We start from the raw sequence: 15,763 nt of genomic DNA on the forward strand, positions 1-15,763 counted from the left end.
ACACTTTTTTACATTAAAAAATCCTGCGGCACACCACCATCCCAAAATTGTACAAAATCACACATTGTAGCCTAATACAGAATATATATATATACACACACACACACACACTGTACTGTGCTGTCATGTTATGCCTTCTACAAACTATACATGACTTATTGACATTCATTCACAATCATGATTGTCTGTGATGAATGTCAATATGTCATGGTTGTAAATGATGCCTGATGAGTCTTTCACATACCTCCCAATATTTCAAAATTTGAAAGAGGGACACCCCCGCACTGGGAAAAGTCCCCTCCCAGCTCACTGGGAAAAGTGTTATCTGTGGAGCACAAGATTATATGGGGACCACCTCCCTCTTACTCTCCAGTGAGTCTCCAGTCCTCCAGTCATGTTCCTTGTGCTGAGAAGGAACGTGAGTGACGTGACCTGGCTGGAACTGTGGAGAAGGAGCAAAGCTGCGCCAGCATGCATGGGGGATTGAAGTGTGGTGCTGAGTGTAGAGCCAGCACTAGGCACATGTTGTGGTGGGTGGGGGTTCCTTCCAAGTGTGAACACAGGTCGGGGAGGCGAGTTGTTGCTGCACAGTTACCCTCAGTTATCATCTCACTCAAAATAAAAAAATGGCCCAGAATAAAAAACATGCAAAATTTAAAAAATATGTCACACTGTTGTCAGTCTGCCACGGCACACCTGAGGATCTCTCACGGCACACTAGTGTGCCGCGGCACACTGGTTGAAAAACACAGAGTTAGAGTACAGCCAAAAGATGACGAGGGAGTAGGGGTATTTTGCCTATTCAAGAGTTGATTACTTGTGCAAGTTCAAATACACTTTTACCAAAGAAAAGTATCACTCTATTCTGCAGAGACATGCAGTCTTTTTTGGTTTAAAGTTGTATGGAAGAGAATTCATTTTTTAATGGGGACAATGATCCTAAACACACACTGATTGTGTGAAGTCAAAAATATGGCAAAGAGAGCTAATTTCCTTCCACAATCACCAGACCACAATCATTGGGAGCATTGTAAATGGTAACAGGCGAAACATACGGTGACATCACTAGACACTTCCAGGGATACTCTAAAAAGTATGTGGATTGTAACAATTTGCAGAAACTTGTGGAATTAATACCAGACAAAGTTAAAACAGTCATCAAGAAAAATGAAGGCCATACCAAATATTACAACAGAAAATCAGTATTTACTAATACATTTGTTTTATTTTAGCAGTGAAAAATATGTATTTATTGTTAAGAAATACTGTATATTTTGTTAAATATACAGTTTGTCATATTTACATATACATATTTGTTTGTCAGAAATTCTTAAATAAAGTAGAAAGTGACAATGGAAGTCTGCACCCTACTGTATATTGATATATATGCAATTACATTTCTTAGTTACAGTATCTCATATTTTTCAGAATATGTACATATATGTGAATATCTTTTTGTTAAAGAAAAGTATATTAGACAGTGGCACCGGCATTTAGTGCCTCTTCCTATTGGTTATTTTCATTGTATAAATGAGTCATCATACAATATGAATATTAAATCAGGCTATTGATTTTAGTGTTGCAGACCAAAACTTATCAAATAAATGTTTTTGTTTCTTTTTTATTTTATTTTTTTGAAGGTAAATGCATCTTACTAGAATAATGCCTCCATATATTAAATTGGTTTGCATTTTTTTCAATTTAAATAACATTGTTCAAAGGTCCCAGATCTCTAATTTACTCTGGTTTTGGAAGATTATCTAAGAAGTCTTGTCAGTACTGTGGGGTCCCTCAAATAATTTTAGAAAGGTAAATTTTAGCTTGATTGTTTATCTTTCTATGCAGGGTTCTGGATCTGAAGGAAAGACAGCTACATTACTATATAATGTTTTTTTAAAAAAAGGATCTGCATGAATTCTTTCCATACTGATGAATTTATAATAATCGGCCCCTAAGTGAGGAAATAATTTGATACACTTACCTTCTCCACCATCTGGTCGTGGGGGTGGTATTACGGTGGTTTCTGCAGCTTTAATCGCTGTAAAATTTTAATGAAAAAATAAATCAGACATTTACTTTTATATATAAACCATATTTAATTGTTTTACTAAAAAAAAAAAAAAATTAGAAACTTAAAATGTATAGTTTAATAATGACATTTAAATTTTAACAAAAAATCAAAGTTTTACCAGATACATTTATTTAAAATTAGTAAATGCAATTTACAGGAAAGTTTAAATTATGTAAGAATATTCCAAATGAAAGTGAAGGTAAAGTGCGCACTATTGCATTAGCTAATTAAACTTGTTACCCTAAATGAATAGTACTTTCATTCATTATTTTTTTTTCATTCTAAGTATAAACTGAGTTTTAGCCGAGTTTTTTTAATGGCAGGTCAGGTTTTTTCAGCAGCCAATTGAAATTCTGGCCGTTAGGCGGCCGTCAACCTACGTCATCCGCCTCCTGGATGATCTGCGCATGCATTTAGAATTATTTGTTGGGCTTGTAAGACAAGCACGCTCCTGTTTCGCGCATGCCTATTGCAATCATTATTGATTTGCCATAACACGAAGAATGACGCCAGGGCATTGGAAAAAATAGTAGATCACTGCATGTGCATTGCTGAGAGCAGTCGACGGGATGCGCATGCGCAATTAATTGGATCCTTGTGAAGTGGGACCGCTCTATACGTCACTCTCTCTAAGATAAGGAAATGGCTGATGGGAGGAGTAAGGAACATAAAGGTAGGGGAATTTAAACCTTGATTTTTATATACATTTATAATGCATTGTGGAAAAAAAGTTAGTGATTGCATTATTTTAACTATGACTAATTCACTAGTGTTTAGAGATAGGTAAAACTTTACCTTCACTTTAATGCATATCATAACATGAAATGACAAGGTATACATTTTCTAAAAGCTTCAAAACAAAATTTATGCTTACCTGATAAATTATTTTCTTTCGGAATGATGATGGTCCACAGTACTCCATAACATATGGGATATATTTCCCGCCACTAGGAGGAGGTCAAGAACCTGTACAAGAGCTTTAAAACCCTCCTACAGTTCCAGAGTTCGTCGGTACAATAGACCGAGACTAACGAAGGAAGGGTGTCCCAAGGAACAAAAACAGACTTTGTGTCCTTAAGAAAAAGATTGACTGATGGATAAATCCAAATTAATCTGTGTACAAAATGTCTCTTGTGAAGAGGGGCTAAAGAAACGGCGACTGAAGCAGCAACCAAAAGACCCTCCGTCTCCATGTACTGAGCTACTAATGGATGGAGCTCATTGTAGGAAGAGACACACCCTCTGAATCTTAATAATGCAAAGTTCCAACAGGGAAAAGATGCATAAAGATTGAGCCTACTATGACTCCTGTAAATGCTATCCTCATAGCAGGATATAAGAATCTCTAGGTACATTGATACTCCAACTATTATCTTGAAAGGCAGAGGTTTGAGAGTATGAGCAACAGCTGTTGACAGAAAATAAGCTTGCATTAGATGTCAGCCAGATAAGGAGCAACTGGAATGTCCTGATTTTGATTACCGGCAAGAGTGTATCCCACACAGAGTGGCAAACTGCCAGAGATTTGCAGATAAACAAAACCTCAGGAACTGAAAATAATGTATAGGGATGTGCAGATAATAACCCTAGAAGACTATAGTATTTATAAATTTACCCTTGATTAAGGGAAAAGACAGTGAGTGATGTTCCCATTATACAAGAGGGAATCCAGACCAATATGTTTAGGGACATGAAATCCAGGATAGGACTATAAAACCCTTTGTATAATAAACAGATTGTGGTAAAATCTTTTGACCCTGAGATTGCACAGGTACTAGGATTAAATATCCCCCTATCCTCCAAATCCTTTTGTAAATGTTGCCGCTCTTAAAGATCCTAGACAACATTTAGATAGGACTGCTGGTCAATCAGGGGGACTCTGCTTCAAAGAGAACAAAAACACTTGATCTCTTGAGGAATAAAGAAAATCAGTCTGGATATCCAAACTATTTCAGGGTAGAACCTGAAATGTAGAAACTTATACATAAGTTTATACAAAGTTTAAAAATCTGTACATGAAATTAGCACCAGATGTAGTATACATGTACCTACTTAAAGGGACAATCAACACCAGAATTTTTGTTGTTTAAAAAGATGGATAATCCCTTTATTACATATTCCCTAGTTTTGCATAACCATCACAGTTATATAAATACACTTTTTACCTCTGTGATTATCTTGTATCTAAGCCTCTAACTGCCCCCTTATTTCAGTTCTTTTGACAGACATGCATTTTAGCCAATCAGTGCTGGATTATATGAACTCTATGTGCGTGAGCACAGTGTTATCTATATGACACACATGAACTAACACCCTCTAGTGGTGAAAAACAATCAAAATGCCCTGAGAGAAGAGGCAGCCTTCAAGGGCTTAGAAATTATAATATGAACCTCCTAAGATTAGCTTTCAACTAAGAATACCAAGAGAACAAAGCAAAATTGGTGATAAAAGTAAATTGGAAAATTGTTTAAAATTACATTCTCTATCTGAATTATAAAAGTTTATTTTGGACTAGACTGTCCGTTTAAGTATTAGCACATAGTTAGACTGTTATGTGGCTTTCGTGACTAAAGGAGCAGCACATATAGAGCAACAGTTATACATTAGATACTTATAAATCCATGTCCAGAGTAGACAGAGACTGTGTATACTCACAAAGTAAATATACAAAGTGCATAGTTAATGCTCAGTGTCTGCAGGATAAATGTATGTGCATACATATAAATCCCTCATACAGTGGAATATATGTGCATACATATAAATGACTAATAATATGGGGAAAAAATACCTATTGATCTTATATTTAAAGGATCTCTACAAATAGTGAAATATTCATGACCAATGTTCTGAATGCATGAACCTTAGTGCATATAAATTACACATAAAATAGGTATAAAGAGATACCAATAGATCTTATCTCTAAAGGATCTCTACATAGTGAAAATATTTATGGTCAATTTTCAGTATCTGCATGAAAGAACCTTTATGCATATAAATTACATTGGTATAAAAGAGATACCAATAGAAATTATTTCTAAAGGATCTCCACTGTTGTATAAAAATACAGATAAATCCTGCAAACTGCAATAGGAAATAAAAATGAGAACAATGAATAAAAGTTTTGTACCTAGAGGTGTATATACTATAGAATTGTGTACACTAATAGCATAGGACAAGTAATATCTTACATCCACAGAGACAAGAGTTCTGCCTATGTTCAAATTATTATTTGTTTAACAGAATAGTGTGCAGAATCTGCATAATGCAACAGTATAGAAAATCCAGACTAACAACAATAAAAACTATCTGTTTACATCCCCTGGCAATGGTGGGAGTCCCCCATAATGTTCCCAATGCTAGTAGAACTGTTAGGGACATGATATGGAGAATTTTTGTCATCATGAGGGGAACAGGTTAAGTCCCCTGGCTATGCTGTACCTGTTTCAGAGTACCTACAAAAAGCCTCTGGGCTGTGTATGTGCTGTGTAAAGGCACTTTCCTTACACAGTACCCCTCAATTGGCTTACCCGGCATGTCAATGTTAATGCAGCTTCATATCCAGTAAAGAGCCCATCCAGTACAGGTATCGCGTACCGCAGAAGATTGCAGTAGGAAATGCCGGAGTCCCTTAGGGGGTGGCTAGGGATGAGTCCCTGTGATGCCTGAGGGTAGTTATGACTGAAGTCCCGTTAGGGAAATGCTGTGCTCAGAACAGGGAATTCATGTGTCCCTGAATCATTCAGTTGCTGTAGAATCTTTTTTTTCTTCTTTGTAAATGATACTCCTCGGGGACTCAGGGTCTTACATAGGTCTGTGCTTCCATTTTTTAATCCAAAAGCAAATAGCTGTAACAACCTCTATTCTTAACCATCTCCTATGAGGCCAAGAACAAAATCTAAGAGAGAGATGGGAGGGTTTTAAAGCTCTTGTATCGTTCCCTGACCTCTTCCTTATCCCATATGTTATGTAGGACTGTGGACCATCATAATTTTACGAAAGAAAATGGGGATACATAGAAAGTTTTCCATTGATGTAAATTTTTAAAGCTGACCAAATGAGGATCACATTTTAAAATGTCAAAAGGTGTTTACTTTTGATAGTACATAGCAGTTTAAAGTCACATGCTTGTACCTGATATCACTATGCACTTTATGACTTTTAAGATATAGGTAATCAGTGGTACAGAGAACCATCTGAGAGAGATGGGTGATTAAGAAGAAAGTAAGTGATCTGTAAAACTGTATGTGGTTCGGTAGAATGCGGTTTAGCTTATATTCATTTAGAAGCTGGGCAATAGTCAATTTGTAAGAGGTTGGTATTTAATGGAAGGGTATTTATTAGAAAGCAGAATTTGTATTGTGATTGAAGGATTTGTGGTTAGCAAGAGAGTAAATGATCTACTAGAATTGAAATATCATGGTAAGAGTGGCTAATCTTTGAGAGGAGTTAATAGGTGGGTGATAAAGGACATGGCAGCTAAATTGTGATAACTGGGGATGAAGCAAATACTAGATGATTGATGCCTTATGTAGTTACTTTACCAACCAATTATAAAGCTAGGCCCACTTAGACTAACAGACAAAAATGTTTAGAAATCAAATTGATCAACACCAGAACAAGAGATCATGATCTCAAGTTGGAGAGTAGCCGATTCAGGTGCATTTTGAGTAAACATGTTTTTATAGAAAGTTTGTTAAATTATGGAGTAGACTGTCAGTATAGGTGGAAAGGACAAATAAGGTAAGGCAGTTTGCCTGTGGTGCACTTAAGTCTATCATAACAATTGTTGATCTTATACTTCGGAATATTTGGCAGACTTGATAGGTATTCTGTTATACACCTTCAATATCTATTTTTCTATGTAACATATTGCACAATCTCACAGCAAGTAAACCTACGTGCATTGTTTAAAACCCTGTAGACAGTCTGCTGTACATTGAGACACTTTACAAGTGCAAATTCTTACAATTATTTTCTTACACAAACTTGTAGAAAAACAGAGGAAGTGTAGGATAACAATACAAGTGAACAAGTAACTCAATAACAACACATATTGGGATAGAATAACCCTAGTGTAACCTAACTTGTTGTTTCTGTCTATAGATTACATGTGGAGCACAAACATGTGATATTGTGTATCTCAATATTGCTTCAGTTTTTGCGCTCATATCATAAGCCCAGAATTATTGTTTATTGCTCTGCATCTTGTTATACACCATATTAATTTAATCCTTCCACAAAACCTTCTGTTTAGTTTAATGTGTTGAATCTAAATATAACTTAAAGCCTTTATTTTCCTAACATTTTCATATTTTTGTTATGCAAACTAGCAAACAATTATCATTTACTTCAGGTCTCAAAATGTGCTAAACACTTAACTCAAGTGCATGCTAATAGAGTTCACTGCGTTATCCATTAAAAGTACATGATGTACTAAACGTTTTAGCTATATAATGATGCTTTGGTTAAAAAATGTAATCATCCATTTCTAATACCAGATTATGCATTCTTCTTTGTGCGAGACAGAGCGCAAGATAATGGACTCTTTGGTTGTACTCCACTTGTAATCTAGGGCTTTATCAGCACATTTCTACTCGATTTTACAGTGTTATAGTCCTTTAAATGCAACTTCCCCACCACCACCAAAAATTGAATCTTTTTTCCCCACTTCCCCACCACCAAAAGTTGAATCTTTTTTGTCCCAGCCCAGAATTTCACAATTAAACCTTACCCCTTATTTGATTGGTGGGAATCACTCTTTTTAAATGAGGGGTCTTATGATATATGTCTATGGTGAAGGTATAATAAAGGTCTCTTAAAAATAGAATCCCTAAAATAGAAACAGTTCTGTGAAGTTTTTATTGTTGTTATAATAATTAGTCACACCTGTATGGACACAAGACCACTTGTTTGAAAAATGAGGATTTTCTAGGTTTTGTGCAGGTGGGGGGCAACGGGGATACCACATCTCTCAAATGTTTCCATATGCCTATCCCTGCTGCTTCTTACATTGCAGAAAGCAGACTCACATGAGTGAGCCTGTTCCGATAGGGCTGCATTGCAGCATTAGCTGCTTAATACATGGAGTCCATAGCCCATTATATTATAAATATCAGAAGAATTGCAAAGTTTCATGAGAAGTTTATATTTATAATAATAATGCTGTTATTATTTTTCATTACAGAATTCCAAAATGTTCTGAAGTGCTAGGAGATAGTATGACACTATTTGAGGTCTGTCCTCTAGATGATACCCTGGTCAGCAAAATCACACAATGAAATTTAAAAATTAAGTTGCACAAAACTCACCCTCTACGATTAACCCCTTAAGGACAAGGCCATTTTTCAATTTCTTTCTCTTAAGGACCAGGGCTATTTTTACATTTCGCCGGTGTTTGTGTTTAGCTGTAATTTCCCTCTTACTCATTTACTGTACCCACACATATTATATACCGTTTTTCTCGCCATTAAATGGACTTTCTAAAGATACCATTATTTTAATCATATCTTATAATTTACTATTAAAAAAATGATAAAATATGAGGAAAAAATGGAAAAAACGCACTTTTTCTAACTTTGACCCCCAAAATCTGTTACACATCTACAACCACCAAAAAACACCCATGCTAAATAGTTTCTAAATTTTGTCCTGAGTTTAGAAATACCCAATGTTTACATGTTCTTTGCTTTTTTTGCAAGTGATAGGGCCATAAATATAATTAGAACTTTGCTATTTCCAAACCACTTTTTTTTTCAAAATTAGCGCTAGTTACATTGTAACACTGATATCTTTTAGGAATCCATGAATATCCCTTGACATGTATATATTTTTTTTAGAAGACATCCCAAAGTATTGATCTAGGCCAATTTTGGTATATTTCATGCCACCATTTCAACGCCAAATGCAATCAAATAAAAAATATTGTTCACTTTTTCACAAATTATTTCACAAACTTTAGGTTTCTCACTGAAATTATTTACAAACAATTTGTGCAGTTATGGCACAAATGGTTTTAAATGTTTCTCTGGGATCCCCTTTGTTCAGAGATAGCAGACATATATGACTTTGGCTTTGCTTTTTGGTAATTAGAAGGCCGCTAAATGCCACTGCGCACCACACATGTATTATGCCCAGCAGTGAAAGGGTTAATTAGGGAGCATGTAGGGAGCTTCTAGGGTTAATTTTAGCTTTAGGGTAGTGTAGTAGACAACCCAAAGTATTGATCTAGGCCCATTTTGATATATTTCATGCCACCATTTCACCGCCAAATGCGATCAAATAAAAAAAATCGTTCACTTTTTCACTAACTTTGGGTTTCTCACTGAAATTATTTACAAACAGCTTGTGCAATTATAGCACACATGGTTGTAAATGCTTCTCTGGGATCCCCTTTGTTCAGAAATAGCAGACATATATGGCTTTGGCATTACTTTTTGGTAATTAGAAGGCCGCTAAATGCCGCTGCGCACCACACTTGTATTATGTCCAACAGTGACTGGGTTAATTAGGTAGCTTGTAGGGAGCTTGCAGGGTTAATTTTAGCTTTAATGTAGAGAACAGCCTCCTACCTGACACATCACACCCCCTGATCGCTCCTAAATAGCTCTCTTCCCTCCCCTACCCCACAATTGTCCCAGCCATCTTAAGTAGTGGCAGAAAGACTGCCAGTACTAAAATAAAAGTTTTTTTTTTTTATTTATTTATTTTAAAAAAAAGAAAAAAATCATATTCTGCTGTGTAGGATCCTCCCTTAGCCTCCAAACTCCCTGATCCCCACCAAAGACCTCTCTAACCCTCCCCCCACTAACTATTCCCCACCATTTTGGGTACTGGCAGATAGCTGCCAGTACCCACTTTGCAATAAAATGTAATTTTTTTATAAAAAACCCCTCACTTTTTCTGTAGTGTAGCTGCTCCCCTCCATACCCTCCCCCTTCCCCTCCCAGATCGCTTTTGATAGTAACCCCCCCCTCCTCCTCTGCCACCCACCACCCTCTCTCCCACTGCCCAGCACTTTCAAACGTTTAGTGGTTCTGTGCTAGATCGTGGGTGCGCGCGCACACGCGCGCACCCGCCCATCACCTCCCGCGCGCGCAACCGACATATCTGCTGGCCAGTTGGAAGTTCCCCAGCGATGGGCCAACCACCCGCCTCCCTGAAATGGCTCCCACCCACTAAAGATCGGCACCATCGCTGGCCGATGCAGAGAGGGCCACAGAGTGGCCCTCTCTACATCGGTGTGCCAAAAAAGTTATTGAAGTGATGCCTCAATATAGAGGCATCATTGCAATACCTTGAAAGCGGCTGGAAGCGATCATGATCGCTTCCAGCCGCTTGAAACCCTTAACGACGTACAGGGTACGTCACTGGTCTTTAAAGACCAGTTTGTGTGTGACGTACCCTGTACGACATGCGTTGTTAAGGGGTTAAATGCAACTTAAATGCATAATATCTTACAATTTGGTATATTAAAAGAAATAGGTTTTTGAAAAATTTTAAGACTTTAAAAGAATCTATATTTTATTAAGTATTCATTTACATATAGATAATTCCAATATCTTCTAAAATCAGTTTATTACAAAAAACAAACAAAAAAAAAAAGATAGTATTTATAAAGTAAACCAGTTAATTTCAGAATGACAGATGCATTTTTTAAAGTATTAAAAATATAAATTAACTTAAAATAATAATAAATAATAAACAAAGGGTGCATAAAACCATAATAAGGAATTTCTCTTTTGGGGTTTCCGTCCTCAGACATTTCTGACCTTTATTTATATAAATATTCAGATAAAATATACTTTTTCCTGGTCAATTACTCAATTAATTAGATCATTGCTTATGAATTAGAAGAACACAGTTGTACTGGGAGAGCGAGGGCCAGATTACAAGTGGAGCTCTAAATATTGCTTTCGTGAACATAATATTTGCGTTCCACTGAGTAATACCAGCACACGCTATTGTGTGCTTGTATTACAAGTTGACACCAATGTGAACACAAGCTTGCGTTTGCATTGCTAGGAAGCATTGCGCTCACGAGAGTGCACTTCCATAGGCTCCAATGGGAGCCTCGTTCTGATGCTGTGAGACACAGCATGAGAACTAGCGCAGCAAAGGCGGTAAGTCGTGCAGTGATGGGGAGCAAATATAAATATATATGTATATGATTATATAGAAATGAAGAAGCGAGTAGCCAATGTCTAAAAATAAAAGTTCCAATTTTTAATGGTCAATTCTAAAAAGTTATAACAGGATTCAAATAGAAAGGTCTGACATGTTTCGGCCAATGGCCTTAATCTTAGACAGTGATTCTATGTGGAAAACCGCCAACATTTAAAAGCAGTACTTGAACCCTATTGGTTATTTGAGAAAAGGTAATCAATCAGTAACAGTTGTGATTACACAAATTGATGCAGAGGATACAAACAGAAACAAAAGATAAATTAAATAAGATAGTAAATTCATCTTAGATACAATATAGCAAATTTCTAACATATAAACAATGTGAATTAAATTAATCAGAAAATCAGTTTGCAAAATTCTCTATACTTTTAGTACACAGTTGTTATTATAATTGAAATATATAACTTCATAAATTAAGGAAAGAGAGACCAAATTTAGTTGAATGCAAACAGCAGGATATATATAAAGAAAAAAAATATATATATATATATATATATATATATGGGTAGTAATAATAATAACCAGTTACCAAAGCAACAAAAGTAGAAAAAAAGGGGGGGGGGGCTATGCAATGAAGTATATATACGCATAGTTCAGAAAAATATATATATTGGCCATATATATATGTATGTATGTACAAGAGTGTGCTATGTAGTAAGGGAGCGTGGTCTCAAACAATGGAGTACTACAACGCTCCTGCGCACAGGTACATAGATGCATATAGTGACCCATTAATATGTCCTAATTTTGGCTATTATTGGTAAGTAAATAATATATATATGTGCATAAGGAAACCTAAGGGTAAATGAATTACTAATTTATAATTTATAATTTATAATTTATTAATTTATTGAGATGGCGAAGGTGTTGGAAAAAGGGGGATACATAAAGATTATTCCCAAAAGTTTATAACATCATGAACAGAGTTATAACCCATTGGAATACGTGTTTCCAATGTAAAGATCCAAAAAGCCTCTTGTTTCAACAGAGCTTTATTAATATCACCACCTCTGGGAGCTACTGTAACAACTGTTACTGATTGATTACCTTTTCTCAAATAACCAATAGGGTTCAAGTACTGCTTTTAAATGTTGGCGGTTTTCCACATAGAATCACTGTCTAAGATTAAGGCCATTGGCCGAAACATGTCAGACCTTTCTATTTGAATCCTGTTATAACTTTTTAGAATTGACCATTAAAAATTGGAACTTTTATTTTTAGACATTGGCTACTCGCTTCTTCATTTCTACAATTAACTTTTCCCTCCGGATTGGAGGAATGGATTGATCTACGTCACGGACGTGTTTGGCGTGCCTTGTGTCTGAAGTGAGAGCCGGTGTACTGGAGTCTGAGCCTGGTTCTCAGAAACGGAGTTCGTAGAAGGTGTGGAGGCAGAAGCTTGACCGGTCTTCCTGAGGTGCAGCGGTGGCGGTACCGACAGGCGGGCACTTGGTGAGAGTAAGAATCAACCCCTCCTTCCATAATCGATCACTCCTCACTACAGCTCTTACAGCGTAACACAGGCAGCCTCATACACTCTTACACTTTGCCGACGATTGAATCCAGCTAACAACTAACTTTGTCCTGAACTCTCTTTTGCTTCTCCTATATGATTATATACATATATATTTATGTGTTAATATGTGTATATACACATATTAATACATAAATATATATGTATATACGCATATACATATATATTAACAGGGAACAAACAGTTCCCATAGACCACAATGTAAAAGCACTTTTCAGTACCGTTTTTTTAAAATAAATATGTTTGGGTGGCACTCAAAATGCTTTTAATTTACTAAAAAATGCAATGTGCATGCAGCCATTAAGCAAATGTATATATATATATATATATATATATATATAAGAAGAAGAAAGAACAAATGGTATATATTCAAATGTCAAAGAATGGCAAGGCCGCACCAATGCAAATTTAAACATACTTGTATTTTTTGTGAGAACATAAATTAGAACCACCACTTTTAAGAAACATTTTATAGCATGATATCACATCTAACACACAGAAATAACACAAATCAATTGCATGGAAGCACTTAGTGCAAATAGCACGCTTCCCAGCAACTTGAGTTGAAACAGATTTTCTGCAAGATATTCAGAGCACTTATTCCCGAAGCATGCTCCAGGTGAATACAGGGCAAAAGTTAATATATGTGCACAACAAAGTATATCCACTTCTGAAAATTGCGTTTTTATCTTATATCACTTGGACTATGATTTATCCCAAAGTTTGCTGCAAGAAATTAATGCCCATTGCACACACAGGGGGAAATCACGTATCTAATCCAAGCGTAAATGCATCTCACCACACTTGCTGCTTTGTATTGAAATGTCCTGGCTTGTCAGGTAACAGATTATCAACGTTCCTGTTTGCCAACAAAGTTGCTATATCAAAGCAACAGTCTAGTTAAGTAGCGGTCGTGACTTGTGTTGATACATAGTATTGCCCAACAATTAATTTCACAGTGGTTAGCTGCAACTCTGGATGTGAATCAGCAAATGTAGATTTCAGCGTGAGAGGTCATTCACCGAACCAACATCATGTGTAATGCTAGATGATGCGTTTCGCCCCTCCCACTTTGGGGCTTGGCCAGGGCTTCATCAGATCTCCATCAAGGAGCCAAAATGGCTCCTTTATAGTGTCCATGAATCAAGTGTAAAGCCTCTTAAAGCTATATTACATAAATCTGGTGATATTTAACCTTATTATATTTTATTATATTAGTGTGGAACTAAAACTTTTTGAAAAAGGCAACAGCATAATCAAAACCCTCTACTTACATTGTCATTCCGTTTGATTAAATGCAAACTACTGTTATTTACAGAGAACTTTTTAACAGCTGAAAATTATAATTTTTATGACAGTAAATTGAGGCTCGGAAAATTTTAGAAGACATAAATTCATAATCACACCAACTTAAATTTAAGCTAAATGTTCATTTTATCTCTTATATGTAATTGCTTGTTACAAAAAACAAGCATATTCCATTTTTTCATTTAACCCTTTTGGGGATAAAGTCTGTAACCTTTACATCCATTTTGTTTCTTGTTGGAGAAGTACTTTATCATAATTTCCTCCTCTCCTTTTAGGTTTTGTATGTTCAATCCCTATCAATTTTAAGTCTGTATAGTCTGCATCATGACATTCAGCAAAGTGCCTAGCTACTGGACTGTCTGTATCTTTTTGCTTAATGTAATTTCTATGCTCTTTTACTCTGTCTTTGAGCTCTCTTACTTTTGTCAACATAATATCTGGGGCAAGGACAATACAGTAAATAGATGACCCCTGAGATATTACAAGTTATCCACTGTCTTATTTTGTAAGTTGTTTGTGGGTTGGTACCAAAAATCTTTGTTTTTATGTATGTTACTGCAATAGGTGCACCTACCACATGGATGACTGCCAACTCTTTGTTGCTGGCTACATAGTCAATTTGTAGGGGACACTCTTCTTTCAAATTTGGAGTGTACTAAGCTGTCCCTAAGACTTACTGCCCTTTTTGCCGTTAACAAAGGGTTTGGTGAAAGAAACTGACATAAAGCTTTATCAGTACGCAAAATGTGCCAATGTTTGCGCAATATGTGCTGTATCTTACCCCAATGACAGTTAAATGGGGTTATTAAACACATCAAATTTGCTTCATTTTTTTAAACACATCTTGTACTGTAAAGCATGCTTTGTCTATTAGTAATATGTGCTCTCATCCAAGCTTTTTTAATACTTCTATTTGAATAATTCCTTTCTCTAAATTTCTCTAAATTTACATGCCAATTCACCTGCTTGTCTCTCAAAAATGGCTTCAGTGGAACAGTTTCGTTTCAAACGTAGAAACTGTTCCACTGGAATACCATCCTTTAATTTATTTGGGTGGTGGCTAGTAGCGTGGAGTAGGCTATTTGTGGCAGTATCCTTGCAAAATACTTCAGTGTGTATAGCTCCATTTTGTTTATTAATTTTTAAATCCAAAAAAGTAATTTCATCTTTACTCACTTGGTGAGTCAGAAAATATTATAAGGATTGTTATTTAATTCTGTCACAAAAGGCTCCACTTCCTCCACACTGCCATCCCACAAGATAAGAATGTCATCCATGAAACGCAGCCATAGGAGCACCCCACACCTGCCAACATTAGCCCCCAAAAACTTCCTGGTGCAGTTATTTTATTAAAAAATGAAAATGCTACAATGCAGACCACTGTATTTTGGGGGCATTTGGGGCACATTTATAAAATTAACCAGAGATCTGATCTCTGGTTAATTTTATAAGCATTAATTGCTACTGTGAGCTTGCAGTAGCAATAACCAGCCACTTGTAATGGCTGGTTATTTATAGCATGTACCATAAAAAGTGAACAATTTAATTGTGTAAATGGCAAAACAGTAGCAACAAAAGAATGCCTAATCCTAAATTAAATATTTATCTGTTTATAGTAATGGTAAAATGTATTTATATAATTTGAAATCCATCAACACATGTATACT

General features: G+C 36.0%; 1 protein-coding gene across 7 annotated transcripts in view; it reads right to left on the reverse strand.

Moving 5' to 3' along the window:
* Window positions 1-15,763, reverse strand: part of MYBPC1 (myosin binding protein C1) — a 262,117-nt gene that overhangs the window by 189,039 nt on the left and 57,315 nt on the right. For all 7 annotated transcript variants that reach the window (XM_053716989.1, XM_053716988.1, XM_053716992.1 and 4 more), the window contains exon 3: window positions 1,982-2,038. In XM_053716989.1, the coding sequence (XP_053572964.1) occupies window positions 1,982-2,038 (57 nt within the window). The remainder of the gene's footprint in view (window positions 1-1,981; window positions 2,039-15,763) is intronic.

This window comes from Bombina bombina, chromosome 6 (genome assembly GCF_027579735.1).
Source record: "Bombina bombina isolate aBomBom1 chromosome 6, aBomBom1.pri, whole genome shotgun sequence".
NCBI classification, from domain to species: Eukaryota; Metazoa; Chordata; class Amphibia; order Anura; family Bombinatoridae; genus Bombina; species Bombina bombina.